The sequence below is a fragment of the Barbus barbus genome (genome assembly GCF_936440315.1).
Source record: "Barbus barbus genome assembly, chromosome: 3".
NCBI classification, from domain to species: domain Eukaryota; kingdom Metazoa; phylum Chordata; class Actinopteri; order Cypriniformes; family Cyprinidae; genus Barbus; species Barbus barbus.
This window is the reverse complement of record NC_136731.1, coordinates 33,418,937-33,446,505: the sequence shown is the minus strand read 5'-3', so window position 1 is coordinate 33,446,505 and position 27,569 is coordinate 33,418,937. Positions and strand designations below refer to the sequence as shown.

The 27,569-nt window shown below is 35.6% G+C and overlaps 2 protein-coding genes across 3 annotated transcripts; one reads left to right on the top strand and one right to left on the bottom strand.

Annotated features, from left to right (window-relative positions):
- Positions 1-240: 240 nt before the first annotated feature.
- LOC306857505 (myosin light chain kinase, smooth muscle-like) lies at positions 241-15,454 on the top strand. 2 transcript variants are annotated; one of them, XM_079397480.1, is made up of 17 exons: positions 241-576; positions 3,890-4,039; positions 4,385-4,537; positions 5,024-5,227; positions 5,685-5,720; positions 7,135-7,262; positions 7,335-7,488; positions 8,028-8,336; positions 9,268-9,367; positions 10,937-11,140; positions 11,295-11,512; positions 12,197-12,320; positions 12,399-12,551; positions 12,640-12,772; positions 14,246-14,330; positions 14,443-14,565; positions 14,650-15,454. In XM_079397480.1, the coding sequence occupies exons 1-17, from the start codon at positions 420-422 to the stop codon at positions 14,862-14,864; spliced, it is 2,646 nt and encodes an 881-aa protein (XP_079253606.1). In that variant the 5' UTR covers positions 241-419; the 3' UTR covers positions 14,865-15,454. The 2 variants fall into 2 exon arrangements, with proteins under 2 accessions (XP_079253606.1, XP_079253607.1); XM_079397481.1 differs by having other exon boundaries at positions 296-580; positions 3,894-4,039.
- Positions 15,455-20,093: 4,639 nt separating this feature from the next.
- LOC306849643 (PAT complex subunit CCDC47) lies at positions 20,094-27,002 on the bottom strand. Its single transcript, XM_079384821.1, has 13 exons — positions 26,912-27,002; positions 24,348-24,640; positions 24,176-24,268; positions 23,924-24,098; positions 23,709-23,830; positions 23,557-23,622; positions 23,345-23,446; positions 22,225-22,335; positions 21,764-21,849; positions 21,588-21,646; positions 21,388-21,497; positions 21,138-21,305; positions 20,094-21,040 (listed from the first exon to the last, which is right to left on the bottom strand). The coding sequence occupies exons 2-13, from the start codon at positions 24,630-24,632 to the stop codon at positions 20,960-20,962; spliced, it is 1,458 nt and encodes a 485-aa protein (XP_079240947.1). The 5' UTR covers positions 24,633-24,640; positions 26,912-27,002; the 3' UTR covers positions 20,094-20,959.
- Positions 27,003-27,569: the final 567 nt, after the last annotated feature.

Genomic DNA, 27,569 nt, shown 5'->3' with positions numbered 1-27,569 from the left:
GTATCTTTGTCTCCCTTTTCACACAAACATTCAAATAAACATCACTGACATGACACAATAGTTTACTTTTCAGAAACACTAGTAAATATAACATACACTCGCTCTCTCTCATCACCACTTCTCTTTCTCTTTTACCACAGTCACAGTATGTGTGAAAAGAAACTGTGTTGAAGATATACGGTGAAATGTTGTGGGTGGGGTTTCTGACAAGTTGAACCCAGCAAGAGGACCGTGTTCTGCAGACCGATTGAATGAGGCTTCAGTCACGGGGAGGAGCCAGAAACTAAAGAGATGCAGAGCAGGACAGAGGACATGTGTGCATAGCAGAGACTCAGAGGCACAGGAAAATACGAGCCACCTGATAAGAAAGCTGGGAAATGACTTGGATTTAATGAAACTGGTATGTACTGATAGGAGAAATGAGTATTGCTGATGGGAAGACACGTTATGTGTCCACTTTCAGGATACAGCTGTCAAGCTCCCAGTCAAAGGGGGCCAACGGACAAGTGTCCCAACCCACACATATCCCCACAATCACCACAGCCGTGAAGAAGCCTGGAGAGACATCAAATGCAGGCAAGTCTGGACATTTCTTGCAACTACACACAGGTGTTTGTGAGTGTGTCTGTCAGTATTTGCATACTCCAGAGAGTCTATTTGTGTTTGTATATGCAAGCTGGTTGGATTCTTGTCTGTAAAAACTTGTTGAGGTTAAAATGATCTGTGCTTGCGGTTTAATACGTGATCTCTGCAGGAGGCATTGTTCTTAAAACAAGCCCTCTCGAGAGTTGTCATGGTTAATAATCAGTGTTCAAGCAGCAGACATCAGAGAATGACAGGCATTTGTTTTCACTTTCACTGCATTTGGATAATAATCAAGTGATGGAGGAGTTTACTGTACAACTGCATTCAGCCAGATTTAGACGGGGAAATCCTGAACATTCGTATGTTTGACTTCCCTATGGTTTGTTTACACCATACGATATGCCTGAATGGATTTGTTTTTTATCAGGCTGATATCTGATATTTTAGGGTCCAAAAATGCTTCTATTTTTATTTTATGATACCTCAAGGATCCATTTGTACTTGATGTAATCCAGGGATTCTCATTTGATTGTACAACTGTGCAAAACAATATTTAAAAGCCTCTCATATAAACTACAATATTTTTTTCTGGTATGTTCTGCTGTAGATATGACAAAGCCACTTTGATCTCAAGTTTTTGTATTAACAGAAATGGTTAATTCATTAACCACAATTATTCTCATGAAGTTTTAAGAAATGTATTTTAAATTAAAGACAAAACAGTTCAACAGTTGTTGAGGGGAATAATTTAAAAAGTGTGTATGATTTTACATGTTTTCTTTTAAGATTTAATGAATTAGAATAAAGAATAATAATTTAATACGAATTAAGAAAAATAATACAATTTTTAAGAATGTAGGTTATTTTAATGTAACTATAAATTTTAATAATTGAAATAATCCTTGAAAGTTTTCTAAGGTGCCCTAGTGGACATAGTCCCCTTGTTTTAACCCATACAAACTATTGCTGTTGTAACTTAATTTGTCAGGTTTATATAATTAGATTAAACATTTTTGAAAAACAAAAACAGGTCGTATATATGTTGCAACATGAAGCATTTAGGTTATCTAAAAAAGCATTTCCATTTCTACTTCAGTTTAAATCATGAATTTACTTTGTTTAAAATAAAATGTTCCAAAACCTAAAGCTTTCTGTGCATTTTCATGTTTATATGGGGAATAAAATCACATTTTTAAAGTGGTCTCAGACTTTGGAACCCCACTGTATCTTATCTGTCTCAGGATGCAAATTACTGACCAGGCAAGAGGTCACTATTGGCAGGAAATTCCTTCCAAAAGTAGGTTTTTGTTTTGTTTTCTGCTCCGGTTTGTGTGGGACATGTATGTTTGATGCTAGTGCTCTACTCTAACTGCACAACTCTTACAACACTGCAGTTCCTTCCTTTCATTTCTTAGATCTTATCACCTGACACAAGACAGCTGAAGTGCAAAGAATGAAACTTAAAACATTTCAGTTTGTACTTCATATAGAACTGGAGTCACCATTTTATTTTTCAGATGCAGTGAGTTGCCAGAACAACCAGTAAAAAAAAAAAAAAAAAATCCTTGTTTGCATGAACAAACAAGTATTACATGGTTACATTAGGCCAGGGCAAAAGACAGCAGATCATGTGACCTACCAGGTCAGTGAGAACAAAAGTGTTTGGTCCAATGTTAATACAGCAAAGAGGACTAGAATGACTTGTTCCTTGACCTGAAATTACACATCATACATCCCTTAGCTGAATGAGATTAAGAAGACCACATCAGTTATGTGTACATGAGACATCATCACAAATACAAAATAGAAAAGGAGCCTGTCACATTTTAAAGTTACTAAACACAAATGCTTATGGGAGGTTCATTATATTATGCAAGGCTCCACCCACAGCCCTGAATGAAAGGTAACTTGCAGTATTTTAAACAGAAACAGGTTTGTTGGAGGAGTGTCAGATGAGATCACAGTTTAGCTCAAGCCTGTAGTCTGATTTCAATCCGCTCTTTTGAGTCACAATTAACTTTTGTTACTTATGTTGTAATAATGGCTTTGTTTAATTTTGTCATTATAATTTTTATTGCTTTTTGTCATTTTTACATGGTGTTTCTGGAGTTTCTAGACAGAACGAGGATGTTGAAACATTCAGCAGCAAGTTACAAACACATCTCTTCAGCTGCTCTCTTCATTTAAATGAACCTTGTTTCTTCCTGTGTGAATTTATGGTTAAACACTATACAAGTCTATGATTCACAAGTCCATATAAATATTATTTGCTATTGCAAAAATAATAATCATCATCATCACCATCATCATAAGATTTAAAAGGTATTAAAACCATGCCCATATATTAAGGTTTTAAATTAATTTACTAAATAAATATCTAGTAAACATGATCTTATTCCTTTTACAATTATTTTAACATAATAACATGATTATTAGTAATGCATAAAACATGCTGACAACAATGTGCAGCTGGAACAGAACACAGAAGAGAAGAACAAGTGTACTGACTTGCATTATATTTAAGCAATATCACCTTCGGGAATGCAACAGCACTGTGTGATGTTGCTTTTATGCAAGAGAAACAAGTAATATTGAGAAACTTACATTTTAGGCAAAGTATTGCCAAGTATTTAGTATATTTATGCTCCCCCAATGAAAAATCTACCAACAGAGTCTCCAAGCAACAAATAGCACTGGCATTCCTCACTTATGAATATATATATATATATATATACACTGTAAAAAGTGATAAGTCGACTTACCTTTAAAAAATTGAGGAGACCCGTTGCCTTAAAAATTTTTAAGTAAATAATAATTAAAAAAAATAACTTGACAATTCACTTAACGTTTTTTTTTATTATTATTATTTACTTAATAATTTTAAGGCAAGGGGTTTCCTCAATTTTTTTAAGTTAAGTCAAATCACTTTTTGGAGTGATATATATATATATATATATATATATATTTTTTTTTTTTTTTTTTTTGTCTGTCTTGTAATTTTGTAAATTTGACCTGCTCTCTTGATTGCTCAACACAAATTTCTCCTTATGGAGATAATAAATGATGAATGATGATGATGATGAATCAGTGTTTTGAACAGTTGAGTAAACAATTCAATGATTTATTCATAGAATCATTTCATTCCTCAAAGAAGGAGTGTGTTGAAGGAATCAGCTTAAAGAAAAATTTAACGACTCATTCAATAAATACAGCACTTTTTTGCCTCCTACTGTGATTCAAAATTCAAAAATCATACTTCAGTGTAGTATATATAGTCTCATACTGCTTTCTTCTGTCAAGCTAGTGAGCAGTAAACACAGCCATACTAGTGATCTGGATCCACCCCTTTTCACCGAGCCCCTTGAGGACTGTATAGTGGATGAAGGAAATGACATCACACTGAAAGGGGCTATCACAGGGAGCCAGCCAATAAATGTTTCCTGGCTTCATAATGGTGAATTCAATGTTTTCTTTTATATTGATTTTGCTGCTTGAAACATATCTGAGTCTGAGTAAGAATACTTTTACTATAGATACTGTATATGACTCAATATATAAATATGTGTTTGTATGTACATTTGTTATGATTTTATATGCAGATTCCTGCTACTGGAGTTTGTCATTTAAATTGTTCAATAAAATTAAAATAAAATGAGTCCCACACATTTCAATTACAAACAAACAAACATTATTTTCAAGTTTTTAAAACTTTGATAATTCCATCACTTCTTAATGCCACAAATTCACTCCTCTTCCTTTGTCTTCCTCTTTCTGTCCATTTGTACCACAACTGTTTCAGGTGAGCCTGTGCTGTTTGGAAAATCCTCATTAGTGGGAGGAGTGGTGACTTTGATAGTTAGGGAATGTCTCCCAGAGGATGCTGGGGCTTATACATGTGTGGCCGAAAACACAGCAGGAAAAACATCCAGCAGCGCAGCAGTGTGTGTGAGAGGTAAATATGAACTCAAATTCAACATATATATGGGGCCATACACTCTTAAAAATAAAGGTGCTTGATAGGTTCTTCAAAGCGATGCCATAGAAAAACCACTTTTGGTTCCACAAAGAACCATTCAGTCAAAGGTTCTTTAAAGAACCATCGCTTTCTTACCTTTTTATAATCTGAAGAACCTTCTTTCGCCGCAAAGAACCTTTTGTGAAACAGAAAGCTTCTTTATGCAACCATTTAGACAAAAAAGGTTCTTTTATGGCATCGTGAAGCACCTTTATTTTTTATGAGTGTATATGGGCTAGTTGCCTTACTGGCACGATGCAGGTGTTTCTCTTTACATCATATACAGACATGTGAATTGACAGGCTTATCAATGTTAATTTCCTTGTCTAATGTCATTCTCTCTCTCTCTCTCTCTCTGATTTAATTATTTACTTCCTGTTTGCTCCTCATGCAACCACACCATATGAACCGAATCATTTCCAGACTATGAAACAATCATTGGCATCCGTAACAATACTGCCAACACATCTCACTCTCATCCTAATTCCTCTCATCCTCACACTCCTGACATGCTAAGCGGGGTCTTAAACACATCTCAGAACGCCCAAGATGACATCAGTGTTTTTAAAGGCTCACAGTCACCTCAGACAGGAAGTCCTATAACATGCTCTCCAGCACTCAAGAGAGGTATGTCATAAACAATGCCCCTAGCCACAAAGTAATTTCATGCATTTAAGGGAAGGAAATGTAATTAAACACATGGAACATTTTGGTTCCTCCAAAGCTCGTTAGGGTGCGTCACTTGCCAATACTAATTTTTTTTAAAAATCTAATTAGTCCATGTAATTATTATGCATTTGTTTATGTATTAGTTTATGTATTATAGAATAAGCTCTATACAAAAATATAAAAATAATAAATGTACAAATATAAAAAGAGCTTTTCCTGACCGATACTACTGGTTTTGTTATGTTGAGCATTTCCTCTTTAATCTGTTGAATATTTTTCTTAGACACACACACCTGATCACTTGACTCCTCCCTTATATGATAGGCAAAGCTTATGTTATCTCTTGCATGCTCTTTAACACAAAAGCATCCACACCAACAGCTGATTCTTTACATATTTGTGTGTCTTTATACAGAGGTGCTTGTCAAAAGAAGGAGCAGCTCAGGTACAGGTAAGACCGTCATCGTCCTGCACTTTCAGTTCTACTTTTGCTCTTTTTTAGATCCTTGACTCAAAATATTTACTTGTTCTTGAATTGCATATTTTCTATAACTTTTTTGGATTCTGTCTAGCGATTCTTATTTCTTGAAGGCCATGTGATCCCTAGCCTCCCACACCTTCTTTACTTTATATTCTAATAACAGCGTGTTTTAATGCATTCTGTCTAGAATTGTGAGTTAAAGTGTAACTACTGTGACCTGCTTCAAACAGGAGTCATTTGCTCCGAGCAGTCTGTGTTTTACTCCGCTGATCTTGGCTTCCAGATTGTCTGGCTTCTTCAGAGTCTGTTAGAGTTGTATACAGTAAAACAGGAAGCAGTCTTTTGTGTCCTGAAGACTAATGTTTACTTTAGGAATGACTTTATTGCCTTTAAATACTGTAATCCTTGTTGTCCAAAGAAATATTATTCAAAAAACCTAACATTTAACATCAAATTGTGTTTTAGTTTAAACCCTTTGTGTGTGTATTTATAGCTTACAGAGAGATAAACAATTTAATCTGCTCACATACTGATCAGACTGACGCATAAAAATAGGAATTTTTCATATTATAAGCATTAAAACACTCAATGTCACTTTAAGATGTTATCATATTTCTTTGGTGAATGATTGTTGTTTTCTTTCAGTCATTTGATCTTTCATGTAAAACACACTGCTATCTGTGGTCAGATGTATTAATAATAGGTCTGTTTAAAGACCATGGTCAAGTTCAGCTGAGCCTGTTGATTTGAATAATTGCAGTTTTAGTTTGCTTTTATATTTATCACATACACCGTATGCTACAGCCTTCCTGTTGCTCTAACAGAGCAAGGTGACAATGCCAATGTCATGGGTTCAATTACCAGGAAACGCAATAACTGATTAAAAAAAAGATATCTTGAATGCAATGTAAATTGCTTTGGATAAAAGCATCTGCCAAATACATAAATGTAATTGTAAATGTAAATATGATCCCAGAGCTTATTCTTAATATCTGTACTGTATGAGAGAAGGAAAATGCCATTGGCTTTCACTTGTTTAATGAAAAAGTAATGTTTTGTGTGAAAGCTAGAATATTTTGTACACTACAATTATTTATAAATAAATAAACATTGTATATACAATTATATGGATTAAAAATAATTGTAATTAACTGAAGTTTTGAAGAAAATTCTGTTTATATTGTCCTATTGTCTTGAAATTTTATTCATCATTATGAATATAATATAATATAAACACAGTCTTTTTTGAAAAATTCTGAGAAATTCATTATAACTTCATATTAAAATCAGTGAAGCAAAAGCCTCCCTTTTCTCTTCATTTAATCTTTTTGTTGTCTAGACAAAATAAGTGAGATACTCAGCACCTGTGTTTTTGTGTTTACAGCACCTCCTCTGCAGTTTGTTGATGCATTAGATCGTCTGGAGGTTCACATTGGAGAGACGGCCCATTTGAAGTGTGTGTTCAAAGGCAGCTCTCCTGTAGCTTCTTGCTGGGTCTATAACAAAAAAGAGGTACATAAGAACACAACACAATCCCGGCATATTGCATTCTGTTTGTGTGTATAATGTTGTCTCTTTCTGAAGGTGGTGGAAAGCTCCAGGTTTCGTATTGAGTCCTGCAATGAAATCAGTTCTCTAGTGATTTCTGAAGCCCTTCCTGAGGACTCTGGACGTTACACAATATTTGTACGAGATCGCAAAAGTTCAGCCCAACACACAGTGACCCTGAATGTCATTGGTAAGGTCAGACAATCCTCAGCTGTTATTTGGGTCATGATGGTCATTTCTATTGCTCAAATCTGAGTTATTTAAAAATGCTATTCATATCGGTAATGACATAGACATTTTATTGATTAGCATATTTTCAATTACTAAATTTAAATAAATTTTGATATTTTTCTAAAATAAAAATGTAAAGTTCTATTCACACTTAGAATAATAACTATATGGATAACTATAACAATATTAGCATCCACACCAATGCAACTTTAAAATATTCATATATTAAATATTTTACCAAACATTAGTTTCTTTGACTTTTTAAACGAAAAGACACAGTTTGTGTCAAATGGAGTAACCCTATAATATATATTCCTAGTATTCATGACTCAGAAATTCATGATATTTGAAAAAATACATATTTTAGCCTAATCGTTGAAAACCTAAAATAAATACATAAATAGTACACTCAACTGACATTTCTGGAATTATTAAATCAAATTTTTATAAAAACTGTATAACTATTTGATGATTGGTATGTTTGTGTGTTTTATCCAGACCTGCCTCAGCCTCCGGCCTCCTGCCCTGTGGCGTATGTCCTCTCCCCTCACTCTCTGGTTTTGTCGTGGTCTGGGCCGTCTTATGATGGTGGCAGTGCTGTGACGGAATACGTGGTGGAGGTTTGTGAAAGCCCAGGAGCGACTGACCAGTGGAGAGAGCTCACAGCCCAGTGCAAGAGCACCTCGCTCAGGGTTACCTCAGGACTCCAGCCTCAAGGAGAATACTGCTTCCGGATCAGGGCCTGTAACGCTGTGGGGGTCAGCGAACCCAGCCAAGAGTCCCAGCCAATCAGGATGGACAACCCAGGTGAGGTTGTTTTGAAATTTTTCTGAAATGTAATAAAAGTTTTGATGAGACAATAGTTCACCCAAAAATAAAAATGTGCTTAAAATGTATTCACCCTCGGGCCATCCAAGATGTAGAGGAATTTATTTCTTCATCAGAACAGATTTAGCATTGAATTACTCAATCACCAATGGATGCATTGCAGTGAATGGGTGCCGTCAGAATGAGAGTCCAAACGGCTATAAAAACATCAGTAATGTCTTGTAAAGCAAAAGGCTGCATGTTCGTATAAAAGAAAAATCAATAATTTTGATCCATACAATGTATTTTTGTCTATTGCTATAAATATACCCCAGCGACCTTAAGACTGGGTTTGTGCTCCAGGGTCACAAATGTCAGGGGAATTTGATGTGAAAGGACAACAGGGGATTAACTTTTTTTCACTGGAGGAAGCATTATTATGGATTATATGGTTTAAAGTTAAAATGCCTTATTGATGGATTTGTTTCTTAGAAACACACAGCTTTTCACTTCACAACTTGTTCATTGATGAATTCGATTGTCAATTACTGTGATGTTTTTATCATTGGTGAACAAGTGATGTGGATGTATCTCTCCAAATATTTTCCGTTGAAGAAACAAGCTCATCTTACATTTTGAATGGCCTGAGGATAAATAGATGTTCAGCAAGGTTTCACTTTTTGGTGAACTATTCCTGTAATGTATCTTTTATGCTAGATCAATTGCTCTTTATTATATTTGATAAGGCAGCACTCTATTTGCTTGTAACTTTAAGCTAATCTCTTCCCACAATTTATGAGAACAAGGCTCAGCAACCAAATTGTAAACAGGAAGAACATGTTTAAAGTCATTACCAAAGGGTATGCAATCTAAAAGAGTTAGGCTTTGTATTGAGGTCTCGCAGTAAATGAAAGTATGTTGTCTTTCAAAGGAGAGCCCTGTGATGAGAAACCAGTGGAGTATGTGACTGTGACCATCAACACGGAGGATAAACTTACTGACCACTATAATGTCCAGGAAAAACTCGGAGTGTAAGTATCCTTATCAAACACACATTTAGCAGGCCTCATAGCTCACATTCACAGGGCCTGTCAAGTATAACAAAACCTGCATAATAAGTACATGTTCCAACAGGCATACATGCATCAAAAAGAGAAAACAACCCCTATACTTGATTCTGATTCCGAGAAGAATGCAAAATACGACATGCTAGGTTAGGGTCATGCTTTGTAAATTTCACTGGAAATGACTTATAACTTATAATTCATACTTTTCAGAGGTGATAAAAGAAATGTTTTCCTGAAAATAGTGGTTTAAGGCTGAATATCAAATTCTCAAGAACTGGATAAATATGACCCTGTAACACAAAACAGTCTTAAGTCACTGGGGTATATTTGTAGCAATAGCCAACAATATATTGTATGGGTCAAAATTATAAAAAAAATTTAAGTCAAAAATCATTAGGATATAAAGTAAAGATCATGTTCCATGAAGATATTTTGTAAATTTCTTACTGTAAATATATCAAAACTTAATTTTTGATTAGTAATGTGCATTGCTAAGAACTTCATTTGGACAACTTTAAAGGCGATTTTCTCAATATTTAGATTTTTTTGCTCCCTTAGATTTTAGATTTTCAAATAGTTGTATCTCAGCCAAATATTGTCCAATCCTAACATCCACACATCAATGGAAAGCTTATTTATTTAGCTTTCAGATGATGTATAAATCTCAATTTCGAAAAATTTACACTTAAGACTGGTTTTCAGTGTTGGGGAAAGTTACTTTTAAAAGTAATACATTACAATATTGCGTTACTCCCTAAAAAAGTAACTAATTTATGGAAAGTAAGGAAGTAACTACTTTTTATGGAAAGTAATGTGTTACGTTACTTTTTCGTTACTTTGTAAATATGAGCAGGACTTGATTGTTTTTAATACTAGAAGTTCTAATTATAGCAAATGTAAAAGCCCTTTCACACCAAAAAGTGTAATGAATAGACCTCAGGCTGAAGGAAAAGGAATTTCACGTCTGTACAATATAACGCCGGAGAAGAAGGTTCAACACTCTTCAGAAAAAAAACAAAAAACAATGAAGCACAATTGTAGGTTTATCTAAAGTCATTTTTGCTTATTAGTATGGTTGAACTGGATCATAAAAGGTCAGCAGTAAAGACATTGGTTAATAAAATGAGATTAGATGCAGGTTTGCGTCATATTCTGAGTTTGCATTTCACTATTTTAATTAATTTTGATGAATACTAAATCTGTTTTTTTGTGAGTGGGATCAATTAATGCCCATTCACATGTAGACTAGAACTAAAGTATGTTCACACAGCGCACTGTCAGTCAATAAATAGGAAAAAAGTAACTCAGATAGTTTCTTGTAAATTAAAAAGTAATGCGTTTCTTTACTAGTTACTTGAAAAAAAGTAATATTATTACGTAACTCGCGTTACTTGTAATGTGTTACCCCCAACACTGCTGGTTTTGTGGTACAGGGTCACAAATGGGAAGTTAGGATATTGAGAAACAATGATTTGTTAAATATCACATACTTTGAGTTTGTAAGCATAATACTTAATTCTGAATCTTTCTCAGAGGGAAGTTTGGCCAGGTGTTTCGGATGACCCATAAGGAGACAGGCCGTGTTTGTGCTGGAAAGTTCTACAAAGGTCGTCGGACAAAGGAGAGAGAGGCTGCGAGGAAAGAAATAGAGCTAATGAATTTCCTACACCATCCAAAACTCGTGCAGTGTCTTGCCGCATATGATAACAAGGCTGAGATGGTCATGGTGATGGAATAGTGAGTTTCTTGCATGTGGGCGTTTTGAAGGGTGCAATTGTTTTAGAAAAATGTTCAGAAATGAGAATCACCAACAGGTTCAATGCATTCACTTGAATAGTGTCATTAAAATATGTTGCCACCTATACAACTTAATATGTGTGTGTGTGTGCAGTGTTGCTGGTGGGGAGCTGTTTGAGCGCATTGTAGATGATAGTTTTGAGCACACCGAAGTGTCCAGTGTGGGCTACATGCGTCAGATTCTGGAGGGGATTCAGTACATGCACCAGCAAAACATTGTCCACCTGGACCTCAAACCTGAGAACATCGTCTGTGTGGACAGAACCGGGATTCAGATCAAAATCATTGACTTTGGACTCGCTAACAAGCTGGGTAATAATGTACTGATGATATTGTCAACACAACAACATTTGGTATAATAAAAAAGAAAAGAAAAAATTATAAATGCGAAATATTAACATTGAATAAAATCTATTTTTCCACACTTAAATATTATCAATATAATACATATAAAAATAATACAATAATAAAGTGCTTTTATAAGTGAAAGTTTGTGCACAATAACCGAAGGAACACATGATACCATGTTAATAACATGTTTATCTAGACTTTACCTGAATCATGGTATTACCGTGGTATTTTTCATAGTATAATCTTTGCAAATATTTCAATGGTAAAGTACCATGGTATGCTCATACACAGAACTTTTTGTATAAGGGATCTCAGAGTGAAATATTTGCAGGGTTATTATTGTTAACTAAAACTAAAACTAATACTTTTTCTTAATTTAAATAAAGTTGAAATAAAATATAAATATTAGTCGAAAAGCTTAAACTTGAAATGACAAATTTTGCCTGGTCATCTAATTGAAATAAGTTTAACTTAAACAACTAAAAATGAATACCTGAAAATAAATAAAATATTAAAACTAAAACTGAAAGAAAATTAAACTTAACCTAAATAGCAATATTAAAGCTAATTCAAAATGCTAATAAAAGGTATAATAATACATTAAAAAATACTAGAATAACAGTGAATGTTTGTTGTGTACTTCAGATCCTAACACACCTGTGAAGGTGATGCACGGCACTCCAGAATTTGTTGCTCCAGAGGTCATCAACTATGAGCCCATCTGTCTGGTCACTGACATGTGGAGCATCGGGGTCATCTGCTACATCCTGTGAGTCCCTTAAGCTCTTGCTGTCCCCTTGTGTTGAAAAATGCCATTACATTATCTGAATCTGATTTTCTCTTGCAGGTTGAGCGGTGAATCTCCATTCCAGGGTGAAAGTGACTCAGAGACTCTGGCTCTTGTGACAGCAGCGCAGTGGGAGTTTGATGAGGAGAGCTTTGAAGATATCAGCGACCTGGCAAAGGATTTCATTAGCTCTCTGCTCAGCAAAGATGTCAGGTGCATTCACGTACTTGTATACTTTCCGTGCACACATCACACAAATGTGACACACACATTCATAAATCTGCGTTGAACTTTCCGACAGGCGCAGGATGTCATGTGAAGAAGCCTTGGCTCATTCCTGGTTGGTGTATACTTGTGTAGAAAACAGCAGCAGCACCACCAAAAACCTTTCCAAAGACAAGATGAAGAAATTCCTGACTCGGCAGAAGTGGAAGGTAATTAAGAAATGTGACGGGGAAAAAAGAACATAGCAGACATCACTGATTTAACTAGCTTAAATTTTAGCATGGTTGTTACTTCCTTGGTCAAGAGAGTTTACACATACGTAAAGAAGAGTTCGAATTGAGTCGGAATAAGGCAATATTTCTTATTTTTCAAATATAATGTAATTGTATCAGTTTGTTTTTTGACAGCCTGAGAAATAAAATTAGACAAATTTGTATTTTTGGACAGCTGCCCAGTTGGAAAAAAACAGCATATGCTGGTCAGGTAGGTTTTGAAGCATGGATGCTGGTTTAAGTTGGTCATGAGCTGGTTTAAGCTGGTTCTTATCTGGTCATGTGCTGGTCCTAAGCTGGTCCCTCCTGCTCAGGACCAGCTTAAACCAGCTCAAACCAGCATCCAAGCTTCAAACCCTACCTAGCCAGCATTTGCTGTTTTTTCAACAGGGTAACCTCTACGTTGTACGCATGCTCTTAAAGACTGGCGACACGCTGCAACATATATTTATTGATCATCCTTATATTAATCTGTGAAGTCTACTGTATAAGATTTAATACATAAGGCCTCTAAATTATCAACAAAACTTTGACGAAAGACATTATACTCAGTTGTCTACATGCCTTTTGCACTCTTATTGATATTTCATACTTTTTTAGCAATGAAAGGCCATTTAGTTTCATTCTGTCCACTTTGAGGTTGTCGTCCACGTGTTTTTACTGTTAAATCTTTAATGAACTTTATAAAGTAAACATAAGAATTACTTTTATATTGTTATTAATATTTAAATATGATCTTTTAATGGACTAAAGCAACTTTTTATATAATTATCCATACTTTTTTCAGAAACATCTGTGTCAAATATATGTAACAAAAGATTTAAGCTACACTGTAAAAAGTGATAAGTTGACTTGACTTAAAAAAATTGAGGAAACCCCTTGCCTTAAAATTATCAAGTATAAGTTAAGTGAATTGTCATGTTCACTTAACTTATTTTTTTAAATGATTATTTATTCCTCAATTTTTTTTAAGTCAACATCACTTTTTACAGTGTATTTGTACATCTCCCAAAAATCATCATAATACATTGCATTATATAATCCAATTACAACTACAGAGCTTTGATCATAAATCTAAGCATTTAAATATCATCTTACTAAGGCATATTATTGGGAGATAAAGAGGGACAACTCGCATTTATATGCATGTTATGTAAGTGGTCTGGTATACTGAATCAAATTGATTTATGAGCTATAAGCATTTAATATTGCTTTTTGACCGTATAAATAACATTGTCTGCACCAAATTGCATTTTTATTCGCCATGTTCTTCACTGATCAGTCATTTTTGACCAATTAATTTGAACAACTGACTCAAAAGAGTCATACTCAAGAGTCAAAGTCAGACTCCACTGCATTGTTTTTGTGTGCACATAAACTTCATTCTCTTCTTTATGATTTTGTTTTTAGAAAACAGGCAAAGCTTTGCTGGCTCTGAAGAGGATGGCTATGTTGTCTAAACCAGAGGCTTCTGCAAGCTTAAGCCCTGTGGATGGTGAGAAAGAAATCAAACATAAAAGAAAAATCAATGTGCTTCAGAAACCAGTGTAAAACACCGTACCGCAGAATGTGATCAAAATAGATGGTGTATTTGTTTGTTGTTACAGAGACAGAGAAGGCACTGCAGTCTCTGGAGCTGAAGCTTCAGAATAAACCTGAGTTCAGTAAGACTCCATCTGACCTGACTGTCCCGCAGGGCTCCAGCGCCCAGCTCTCCTGTCTCATCACAGGTTAGGACACACCGATGGATGTTCTCCACAGTGCATCATGAAGAGTATCTCTTGAAATCCCAGCTTCTTCTCTCTGCGTTTCAGGTTACCCTGACCCTGAGGTGATGTGGCTGAAGGATGGTGAGCTGCTGGAGCTGCAGGAGGAGTGTGTGCAGGTGGACTATGAGGAGGACGGCAGCTGTACTCTCACCTTAGAGAACGTCTCTCTGCACCACAGCGGCCTGTATTCCTGCAAAGCCACTAATGTACTCGGGGAGGCACTGTGCTCTGCTACTCTTACTGTTGAGCAGAAAGACTAACACATGAATTCATAATGACTTAAAAAATCATATAAATAAACACACACACCAGACATATTAAACATGCAAACAATGCCAATATAATTGTGAATTGAATGTTAAAATTGTAATAAATAAAACTAATTGATGCTATTGTCATTTATTATTACTTATGTTTATGATTAATGTTTATTTTTAGATTATTATTGGACTTTGGTTTAATATCATTGACTGTGAATAGTTTTTAGCACTGTATGATCTTATAAGTATGCATATATTTACAAACAGACTCATTTCAACCAATGAGAGTCTAAATAGATTTAATGAACTGTTTAAAGTCAGCATGAAATGAAAATTCACAAATGCATTGTTATTTATATTATTATATATTAATATTGTTGTGAACATGTCATCCCTGCATATTTTTATTTTTTCTTTGTAATATTTAATCAAAATGTCATAACTCTAACTTTTCAGTGAAATGTCAAACTTCTTCAGTCATTTGGTCCGCTTAGTGCCCTCCAAAAGTATTGGAACAGTAAAGATAAAATTCCTCTGTTGGCTGTGGTGTCAAGACATTTACAAATATGATTAAAAGATTAATATAAGACAAAACTACAGAATGTCACATTTTATTATTGAGTGATTCAACACATACATGTTTTACCAGCTAAGAAGTTCAGCACTTTTAGAGTTTCATCCCTCTATCTGATGTGAGCATAAGTATTGGAACAGTTGCCTCACAGGTCTTTCTAAGTGATCGGCTGTGTCCTGTTGCATTAATTGCATCCTGTTGCATTCTGAATCTTGCATTCGATGATGACACACACAAACCAGGATAAAGATGCGGGAGCTGACTTTGAGAGAAAAGCAAGAAATTTGGATGCTAAAAGAAAAGAGGAAGTCAATTAGAGCTCTAGCAAAAACAAAGGGCATGGAGAAATCAAGAGTTTGGAAACCACCAGCGACCCCAGCAACTAACAACTACCTGATCGGCTGAGAAAACAACAGTATAGTTGATGACAGACAAATCATAAAAGCTGTGAAAATGAATCCTAAAAGACGTGTCTGTAAAATCACCAACAACTTCCAGAAAGCTGGGGTGATGCTCTGACAATCTACTGTCCTCAGGAGACTTTGACACAGAATTACAGATGCTACACAGCAAGATGCAAACCTCTGACCAGCACCAAAAGTAGAAAGGCAAGATTAGAGTTTGCAACAAAAAAAAGCACAAAGGTGAGCCAGAAGAGTTTTGGAACTGTGTTTATGGACCGATGAGACAAAGATAAACCTTTATCTAAGTGATTAAGCAAAGCAAAACTGTGGAGAAAAAAGGGAACTGCAAATGATCCCAAGCATACAGCCTCATCTGTAAAGCATGGTGGAGGTGGTGTCATGGCATGGGCATGCATGGCTGTCTCTGGAACAGGCCCTCTCAACTTTACTGATGACTTAATGTATGATGACATTAGCAGAATGAATTTGGAAGGGTACAAAACCATCTTGCCTACCAATATTCAAGAAAATGCCACCAGATTCATTGGGAAGTGCTTCATATTGCATCAGGACAATGACCCAAAACACCCTGCCAGTTCAGACAGGGAATTTATAAGGGCAAAGAAATGGAAAGTCTTAGATTGCCCAAGTCAATCTCCAGATTTAAATCCGATTGAACATGAATTTCACCAGCTGGAGAGGAAAGGCAGAAACTCCCCAAAACAAGCAACAATTGTAATTGGCTGCATTAAAGGCTGGGAAAAGTATTTCAAAGGATGAGACCAAGAGTCTGGTGATGTCTATGGGTCACCGACTCACTGCTGTTATTGTGCGCAAGGGATCTGCAACTAAACAATAGCTTTTAATCTTTTATATCTGCCTTATGTTCAACTGTCCCAATACTTATGCTCACATCAATAAGTGGGATGAACTCTAAAAGTGCTGTTCTTTTTATTTGGTAAAACATGTATGTGTTGAAACGGCTAATAATGAAATGTGACATTATTTGTAAATGTCTTGACTCCACAGCCAACAGAGCAATTTTGTCTTTACTGTTCCAATACTAATGGAGGGCACTGTATATATATATATATATATATATATATTTTTTTTTTTTTTTTTTTTTTCATAATCTGTTGCACCTGGATGTACATCACAATACAGAAGAAAACATCTGACTCTACTTCTGCTTCATCATGATTTTAAGATATAACAAAGAAAGTCAATGTGGTTATTTAAATACAGTGGAGTGAAGGTTGTGTCAACTTGCTTGAAATACAATCCCCGTGAACTGGGACAACATTAAAATGTCAAACCTCATCCTGCTATTAAGGTCCAAACAGGAGCTGTTTGGAGACAGACTTTAGAAACACATTTGATCATCAAAATGCTGAATTGATAATAATAATAATATGTGTATTTTATTGAAACAAATATTTTGCATTCTATTTGCCTGATACACACTAATCTGCACACATGCTTGTGTCATCTTTATAAGTCTGTGAAGAGTCATTCCATTCATTTGAATTGTATCTAATATTATGAACTTTATTGGAATCCTCAAAACTGCTCTATGCTTTGATCACAAATTTGGTAACCAAATGTATATATGCTGATCTCAGTGTAAAGGAAACCTCCTCAGAAACATTTGCAGGTTTGATGATATCTCTTACTGATGCTGTACGTGCCATTTTGACAAAGTAAGGCCATATTGTGGTCATTTGACACCAGTCATTTGCATATAAGACTGACGTGTCCATATCAGTAACACTAAATGTTGCAGTCTCTTGTAACCACAGTATTTGTTTGAGAATGGAACAGCACATCTACTAGGCTTTTAAAAGACACATTTCTGGACAGTTCTGGTTGTTCAATAGGGGTCAGACAATAAACAAACGACGCCATTTTCATGCACATATATATGGTTATTTGATGCTTATTTTATGTATGATACATGGGTTTGCAACTATGTGCATGTCAGAATAGCCAATCCTGCAAGTAATATGCCATCATTTGTTCCTGTTAAGTCACATTTCCAAATGATCTAAACATAATTCAGCAATAAATTGGATTTTCCCTCTCATTTGCTATGTCATGGTAGTTTTTCTACAATTTGCATCTGCATTGTACAGAAAAGAAATCAACATTGTCTGTCAGAGTATGAAACAGCTTATTTTCATGTTGAGCTCAGTAATACAGTGTGAGGGTCAACTAAAAGGATACAAGAACAAAACAGAAGAAAGCCTTCCAATGCTGTACATTGTTCTTTTACATCTCCATGCCAAGGACCTTGTTCTTAACCAGACCTCAGGTCAAAGGCCAACAGCACAATAAGCGGGAAGTCAATAAAACCAAAAGATGTGAATTCTGGCCATTTGCTTATTAACTAATATGTGCGTAAACTGGATGTATGCAGGTGGATTTCCTTGTCTGGGAATTGTAGTAAAGCCACACTAACCCCAGATTTACCAGGTGTAGTATAGTAACCATTATATTTGTAGTAAAAAGTGAAATTATCAAATTACCAATATACCAAAAAACACCATCATATGTTGTGTTTGAGTTAGACGTGAGATGCTGGTGTCCCAACCAGACATTGTAACTAGTTCAACCAGCAAGGGTGGTTTCATGCTGTTTTTCAGCAGGTTTGTATGAGCCCCACACATGACACACAATATTAAGAAATCATTACCACAACTTGTTCACTTGTAGGTAAATCAAAATCAAGTTGTGTTCATTTGTTCCTTCATTTTAGTTAAAGAGATCACCCAAAAATTCTGTGAATGTTTAGTCACCCTCAAATTGTTTCAAACTTTGGTTGATCTTCAAAACACAAATTAATATATTTTTAATTAAACCTTTGAGTTTTCTGCCCCTCGTTGGTCATAAAAGCTTCGTAACACAAATCCCTATGAGCTTCTGCGCTTACCATGTGAGATGTGCTCTGTGTATGCATGTTTATATGAGAATAATAGCCTAAATTAAATTGTTCATAATGTAAAGTGATCATACCTCTTCACAAGACTTGGATTAAACTGTACAATTCAAATGGATTCAGTTCACAAACCTTTTAAATCTTCAAAGTTTTGGTTACCTGGACTCCCACTGGAGGGATGGAAACATCTCAGGGTTCAAAGATTAACCAAAGATTTATGGGTTTGGAATGATACAAGGGTGAGTAAATGATGACTACATTTTCATTTTCACCCCTGTTGTGGCTGAGATAAAACAAAATTAAAAGGAAGGAACAACTTAGTACAACATGGCCACGATTGAACTAAAACAAGAGTGTCATGTGCGGGGCTTATATAGCTTCGTCACTTTACATTAAATGGTTTTGTCTGAAACAGGTGTTCTGAGGCAAAAAAAAAAAGTGGGAAATAAGCTGGTTTTGCAAATGGTCATTTGACCTTCTTAATGCAAATATATCACAGATAATGAATGACAGACCCATCAATCACAGCCAGAGGTCGGTACTATAAAAATCTGCCCCCAAAGGAACACCAGACGTTCCTGGTCCCATGTGGATGTAGAATGGAGATGACAAACACCTCATCTTCCGAGAGCATAGATGGGAATTTCTCCAACATCTCATCCCACGATCAGCTTTGCATAGGATCATTCAGCCCAATCCTTGATATGTTAATAGTTGTTGTAAATCTTCCAATAACCCTCTATTTGGTTATGGACCTATTTCTTAGACAACATGGGACACCTTCAAGCCCAGGAAACGCGTCTCCCTCTTCCCAGAGCGAACTTCTCTTTCTTCATTTAGCCTGCTCTCATTCCTTATACTACATCCGAGTGCCTGTGAGTTTCATCTTTTGTGTGAGTGTGTTGCTTATCTTACACCCTGCTGGACTGAGAAAGAGCAGTCAGACGTCAAGACCTGACAAAACCAAACAGACCACTATTCGGTTCATTTTGAACAGATTGGCTATATTACCATTTTTTCACCGTTTTTAAAACAACTTTATGCCTTTACTAGTCCACATTTTAATTGGCTCATCAGTACAACAAATTAAATACATGACAAAAATAAACTAATTAGTAAATTTACAAATATAACATGGTCTCTTAATAAATGTGGAAATCCATTCTCTAAAAAAAAAATCTAAATGCTATTAATAATAGCTTTATAGGAAACACAGCATATTACACTGCAGGGTTGAACTACCCATTTACACTTTTGAAAAACATTTTAGAAAAGATTTAATAACCAGCTGAAATCAAAGGCCATGACAATGAGAAGAAAGAGGTTTTCAGTGAATGTTTTATTTAGTTAAGCATGTCATTAACAAAAGTTACAGAAAAAAAATGGTTACAATCAATGTTCACTCATAAACATGATACAAGCTCATGGATGCTCTGATCGACTATTAACTTAACGATAAATTAAAATTTCACCTCTGTTAAATACATATAAAGGAGCATGTGCTGCTTTGACAGTGACAATTCACAGTGGGCCTTTGCTCATAAAAAGAGAAAGATTGAAAGAATGACAATGTGCCTATTACTCATCTATAAAACGCTTGCAATCATGAACTCTTAGAAATAGGGTTAAGGAAGCACTGTAGTACAAAAAAGGTAGCTTTCTTACCCACAAAGTTCCTTTTAAAAACACTCCCGGATTTCACTTTTAAAAGAAGCATAACTTAAACTTTAAGGAGATGAAGTTAAATCTCTGGGAGTAGAAATGAAAGCATAGGTCCTCGACACAAAGTCCATACTGAACTCCAGGAGACAACTGAATTGGAAAAGTTTGGCTAAAGTGGCAAGTTGGTTTGAAGAGGCCCAAAAGGTCCAGATTATTACGGCAAAGCTCACAAAAAGCAATAGTCTTGCAATTAAAAACCGCCATGCAATTAGGCAGACAACTCATGCTTGAAATGATTGCTACAGTAAAACATGGTCAAACAGTTCAGACATCTCCAACCCAGTTGTCTTTTAAAGATCAGATTTACTCCTTAACCAGCTGCTTTCTCCTGATTGGACAGAGCGTTTCTATGAGTGCTATAGCAGCCAATTGAATGGCATGCACATTCATGTAGAAGAGTGTACATTAGCAGGTGTGGAAGTAGTAGATTCTTTCTCTAATGACTATGAACGTGTGGGTCTCACATGGCTTTCACTTTGATCTGCTTCATTTTCATCTGCTTCTTCTCCATCTTCTTCTGCTCGCGACGTTGGGCGGCTTCCTGATTGAAAGAGTGAGGAGAAAATTATGTATTGATTCTGATAATGGCACAATGAGAGAAAAGATCCGATTTTTCATTATACAGTACAAACACGCACCTCTAAGCGGCGCTGTCTATCAGGATCCTCCTCGTTCATGATCCTCTCTTTCTCCGCTCTCTTCTTCTCTTCGCGGCGCGTCTGAGCAGCCTCCTGTCGCTGAGTGTGAGTCTGCTTCAGGAAGTTCTCCTCCACGCGAGCACGGTTTCTGTCTGCTTTCTGCTTCCCCTGAACAATCATATGAAGCAACCAGTTAACCTTCTTTTACTAAATCAACATGCTGTTGCTCACATTGTGCGTGTGCACTCACCTCTCTGTTGAGGCGAAGCTTCTTGACCTTGTCCACGCTGTAGATCACCATGTTCATCAGAGGCAGCAGACTGTCCATATCTTTGGGAGATGTGTTACCCATCCCAGGCACTGTAAAGTACAGCATATTAATATACTGACAAACAAGGAATGCTTCAGTGTTTTTTTTTCATAAATTTGTGGATTATGAATTTCTCTCACCGTTAAATGTAAACAGCAGTGTTTTCTTGGTCTCGGGCAGCTTTAAGGGCTGACCTTCCCTAAAAATAGTTTAGAAACCATTAACATTTATTAACCAGTAGAAGCTCCTCCAACACAGTGGAAGAATAAGAACTACTAGGAGAAAAAAATTTAAATAATAAATTAATAAAACTTACTCTTGCATAATTTTTGGACCAGAGAATTGGTCCGAAAAATGGATGGACTCAATCTTGTCAGCATGAGTGGTGAGGTAATGTACCATCTGAAAAGAGAAAAAATAAAAACAGTGCTATTTTAGTATAATATATATACTATTATAGTATCTATTCATATTTTGAATTAGCTTTTATTTTTATATTTTCAGTTTTTCAATTTAATTCTAAATTACGTTTTATTAACATATTTTTATTAGTATTTTTTAAATATTTCTATTTTTATCTGTTTTAGTCATTTTAGAACTTCAGCTTAAACTTTTATTTCAGTTAGTTGCTAAATCAACATTTTTAATTTTCATTCCGGTTTTTAAAGTAAAAAAAAAAAAAAACAATATTAGTTTCATTATAAAGTCCTTTTTTCCCCTCACAGTTTTACGACAAACTCAATAATTATCTGGGAGACTGTGATGTTCCATTTATACCTTGTTGTCTATCACTCCATCCGTGACCTCTCCCATCTCTGATAAAATGGTCAGAGATTCAGGGATGCCATATTTTGCCCCTGATTTGGGCTTATCCCCACAGAACTCACTCTGTGAAGAGAATAAGAAACAAAGTTAGCACAGACCAGTTCCTGATGACATTAAAACTACAAAAAAAACACAGACATATCTTTCCATTGCCTCACAGACTACACACAAAAACAAGCAAGAGCAGTGCAGTTTAATTTGCAAACAAACAAATTGTATGTGTAATGAATTGCACAAAAAAAACAAAGTTATTGGTTCAATCAGTCTGACAAATCCTTCACTAAATTAACTCACTGAACCCTTCAGAGCAGTTAGTGAATCAACATCACTGACTCACTCACTAACCACAAGCCACTACTTTCAGTCAAGCCTGACTCAAAGAAAAAATTGAAATGTGTGGATTTATTGTTTGCCAAAAAATGAAATTAGTATTATTCACTGGTTGTTCATATGACAATGTGTAATTAAAGACAAATGTTTGTCATTTTGTTTAAGTATAAATAAACCATTTTAATTCAACAAAAACAAAATATTTAAAGCACTTATCATTCAAAAGTTTGGGATAAATACTTTTCTTTTAGTTTTTAAAAAGAAGTGACTTTTGCTTGCCGAGGGTTAATTATTTGACCAAAAATGCAGTAAAAACAGTAATATTGAGAAATCTTCTTGCATCTTAAAACGACTGTTTTCTACTTGAATATTTTAAAATGTAATTTAATTAAAATGTAATGATTGCAAGGCTGAATTTTCAGCAGAAATTATTCTAATACGCTGATTTGCTGCTCAAGAAATATTTCTTGCTATTATCAGTTTTGAAAAGCAGTTTGAAAACTTTTTTGTAATTTTTATGTAAAAAAAAAATTTTTTCATGAGTCTTTGACAAACAAAGTTCAAGCATTTATTTAAAATAGAAATCACTGCAACATTGTAAAAAAAAAAAAACGTGTTACGTCTGACTGATCCATTTTTACAGAGTAAAACTGAAACAAATCTTACTGACCCCTAACATATGAAACAGCAGTGTAAATAATATTCTACTTTATATAAAACATGCAAATCATTAATGACTAACCAGGTCCTGCATCTCTTTCTGCAGGCGTGCCATGGCCTTCCGACTCCCCACGGCAAACACAAACGTGTCCATGTCCTCATCATTCAGTGTCACTTTAACTTGCTGTGGATAAAGAAGAGTAAGACTAAGAGGAACATCCTTTTGAACATCCACTTGAGACACTACTTGTAACCAGTCTATGCTAATACATCAGAGATTGTGTGTGTGCCTACCACTTGATCACAGGCTGGTCTCATCATCCTGGCCAACACATTCAGCAGGTCCTGTCTTTTCAAAAACTGCAATTGAACAAAAACGGCACCATTGTGAATGCACAGATATCTATCAAATACCTTTCTTTCTCTTATTCACATGAACACGCTACCTTAAGCTGAATCAACATGCCCTCACAGCAGACACGTCCTGAGCACCACAGGTTGTAGATGTGCTCATTCTCCTGGTTCAGTTTCCCCGTACTGGTGGCCTCCTTACTGGTACCATCATCCCCTAAAAATAAAGACGTTTAAGATTCAGCCAAAAACAGGGGCAGAGAAAACAGCATAAGAGGAAGAAACAAAGTGCAGAGAGAGGCACACTTACCCACGAGGGCAAAGTTGCTTTCAAGAAGTTCTCTGTGGGAATTAAACCAGGCCTGGGCAAGCCTGCTGTTCTTGTTTTTGCCAATTATGTAGTTCATAATATAGGCAAGAAGACCTGTGACCATCAGGATCTCCATGTAATAACTCTCCCAACTGTTCTGAAGGTGTGCTGGGACCTGTTACGTACATACAAACAGTCATCTAAGGAAGCCAATCAAGTGCCTGTAAAGAGCATTTTTCATTGAATTTGTACCTCTCTGTATATAAGAGTGTCTTTGAATGAAGGGTTGGTCTTCTCATAGCCCTCAAACTCCTCGTTATCATACTTGCTGTACATGTCTTGATCCTGTAACATCGATCAGATCAAATTAAGACTAACTATGACTTGCAGAAAAACAGAAATAGGAGTGCTTTCACATTTTTACCTGTGCATCAGCATCTTCAAACTCATCCTGGCCATCCTCATTCTCTACTGTAGCCTCGTCTTCGTCGTCCTCTATAGGTATGGATGAGGGGACTGCTCGTGGGGGCGGCTCTTTCTCCACATCGACAGCTGGGTCCTCGCCGACATCCTCAAACTCAGCAAAGTCATTGTCATCAAACTCAGCGATGTCCTCACCGTCATCAAAGTCATCATTGTAGCGCCCCCTAGTGTCCGGCAGGGCCAGCAGCAGCAGCAGGGCTGGGAGGAGGAAGACCAGGTGCCTCATGGTTCGACCTGGACAAACAGACAATGACAAATGAACTGAACTTGTTTTTTAATAGACAACAAAGTGTTCGATTAATTATACTACTGCTCGAAAGTTTAGGGTTGGTAAGATTTTATGTTTTTGAATGAAGTCTCATTCTCACCAAGACTGCATTTATTTTAACTCAAAATACAGTAAAAAAAAATAAAAGAAAAAAAGTATGAATATATAGATTTACACATACACACACATATATTTATCATGACAAAGCTGGATATTCAGCATCATTACACCAGTCTTCAGTGTCAGCTGATCCTTCAAAAATCATCCTAATATGATGATTTGAGAAACAAGAACCATTTCTTGTTATCATCATCAATGTTGAAAACGGTTGTGCAGCTTAATATTTTTGTGTTAAATGTAATAATTTTTTGCAGGATACTTTGATGAACAGAAAGTTCATTAGAAAAGCATTTATTTGAAGTAGAAATTCTTTTAACATTTCAAAAATCCTAGCGGAATAAACTTTTTTCCTCAAACTGATCTCAAATATTTGAACAGTAGTGTATATGCAGTCTTATTTGTTGGTATACAGGCTAACGTAAATGTTGATGGTGTAAAAGAACAACACCGAGTAAACATTTGACAATAGCATGACTAATGTTTGATTATGCTATGATCAGCTGTAGTACAGACAAACAAGACTTAATTGTTTGGTATTCTCATTTAATACCAAGAAAACTAATGTTTAGACTGCAAACGTGTGAAGTAAAAACACTCTTCCCTGTTATATCTATTTAGGTTCAATTTTAAAGCAAACTTTTAAAGCCAATTAAAGCATTCTCTCACATACCTTAAGGAAGTTATTATGGTTATTTTTAACTTCTATCAGTACTGCATATGTGGCATGATTACCAGACAATGGTTGTGGTTTATCCATCAGTGTATAAACGCATGATAAAAAGTGCAGTTAACACACTTATAACAGCTAACCGTTGCAATGGTTCAGTTTCAATAGTGGAACAGCAGCAGGAGAAAGATAAAAGGTGGAGCCGGCCGGTCAGTCTCTTCAGAGTCTTATCATGAGAGCCTAAGCCCTTCAAATGTTCACTGAAATGAGTGTCTTCTAATTGGCTGAACTTCTTTACATGACACGGCCTGGCTGACCATACACTAAGCTGATTTGTGTTTTTTTTTTCCTATGGACTTATGGACGATTTAAGTGTGAGATAATTCACTTTATATACCTATACTATTTTAGTTTATTACACACAATACATTTGGTTCCACTTTTCATATTTATCAGTTGAATGAAAAAAAAAATCCAAAAGACAAATATGCACATGAAATCAGTGCTACTTAATGGGAGAAATCTTTTTTATTAATGGGTATTTTTTTAAAGGGGATTTGCCATTTTTTTAGGAGCATATGATACATTTGATGCATGCGTGTTAAATATATCAACTGAACTAGTTAAGTCAATTACAAGCCTATCTATAAAATGAAGTCATATCTGAGGGAACATTCCTACATTTAGGCCTAAAATAAACAAAATATTAGTAATAAAGGAAAGGAATCAGATGTTACAAATAAATAATAAAAAATTGATTTAATCTAAGGGCTTTTGGAGCTCCACATCTTGAATTACAGGACTTTCCCCCTGTTCATTTCTGTCTCTCCTTCATATAGGCTACAATATAATATACAGTACAATAACAGTATATTAAGCACCTAATCCAATGTGCGCAAATCCTGACAGGACAGTGAGTGAAGCAGATGGCTCATACTTACACACTAACTACATACAACTTCTAAAGTCAGATAACCGGGTGTCAAGTTATACTCCACCTGTTACAAGGCTGGTAATAGAATAACCACTCGAAACAGCAAACCGTGAAGCCAGAGAGGACGTGATTTTTGTTCAACTGTAACCCAGTTTAACCTGTAATCTCAGAAAGGCTCGTCGTGCCAGCGCCAATGCCTCGCGGGGCTAAAACGTTATTGCTCCACTACCATAAGACATACCACACGGATTTTCCGTGTGTGTCGTGTTTTAAAAATCAAACTAGTCTGATGTTTGACTGAGAAAAGCTATCCAGGTCGGTCTACCCCATCCCCCATGAGTTCTGTTACACTCATACTGATGCTAGCTTGCTAGCTCGCTAACAGCGGTCGCTACACGATCTACCTTAGAAACCGCACGCGACATTTCTGCGCCACTGTCACTGCGTCGAAAATTTCATTTCACAGCTTTAATACGAAAAATCAACGATAACTTAGTCAAAATCACGCAGACGTACCAGTAATTATTGGCGTTTCCCTTCAGTGTGTGACAACAGCTGTACCCCTCACAGGAGAGGAGAGGATCATGTGACCTACTCTACCCACAATGCTGTGCGAACCCTGACAACAAGGTTAAGAAAAGATCGGGGCGTTTATGATGCGCTGTTAAACGATTAACCCTTTATTATTAATTTAGCCTACTGTTATTACTTAAGTATGCGTGAGAGGCATATTTAGATACTGTAGTTAGCTAATTGTATAAAAAATAAAATAACTATATATATTTTATATGTGAATAATACAATTAAAATTATATATGCATACAATTATTTATCTGTAATATAATTATTGATACAGTTCAATTATTATATTTAAATTATAATATAATTTAATATTTTATAATTTTATAACAATATTATGTTTTTAATGCATTCGCATATGAGATATTTTGACGGTTAGAAAGTAATCCCAATAAACTATATTCATTATTACTGAAAACTATATAAACGCTGATACTCTCTGAAGCCAATGTAAATACAAATATTACATTTCTAAAGCTCGGCACATGAGTTTGTGTTTATTTATTTATTTATTGTATCTCGGACATCCATATTTGTTATTGACCCTTGTTTTATATTTCTTAAAATTAGTTCGGAAATCTGTTATTGATCTTAA

What these genes read in the sequence shown, in the direction of transcription:
- LOC306849643 (XM_079384821.1), bottom strand. Translation starts at nt 24,632, where the DNA reads ATGAGGCACCTGGTCTTCCTCCTCCCAGCCCTGCTGCTGCTGCTGGCC. An exon ending in GACCAGCCTGTGATCAAGTG is followed by an intron (nt 23,447 to 23,556) that starts GTAGGCACACAC and finishes CTTTATCCACAG; the next exon opens with CAAGTTAAAGTGACACTGAA. An exon ending in AGCTTCGCCTCAACAGAGAG is followed by an intron (nt 21,306 to 21,387) that starts GTGAGTGCACAC and finishes ATGATTGTTCAG; the next exon opens with GGGAAGCAGAAAGCAGACAG.
- LOC306857505 (XM_079397480.1), top strand. Translation starts at nt 420, where the DNA reads ATGAGTATTGCTGATGGGAAGACACGTTATGTGTCCACTTTCAGGATA. An exon ending in AAGGAGCAGCTCAGGTACAG is followed by an intron (nt 5,721 to 7,134) that starts GTAAGACCGTCA and finishes TTGTGTTTACAG; the next exon opens with CACCTCCTCTGCAGTTTGTT. An exon ending in GTCCAGGAAAAACTCGGAGT is followed by an intron (nt 9,368 to 10,936) that starts GTAAGTATCCTT and finishes AATCTTTCTCAG; the next exon opens with AGGGAAGTTTGGCCAGGTGT.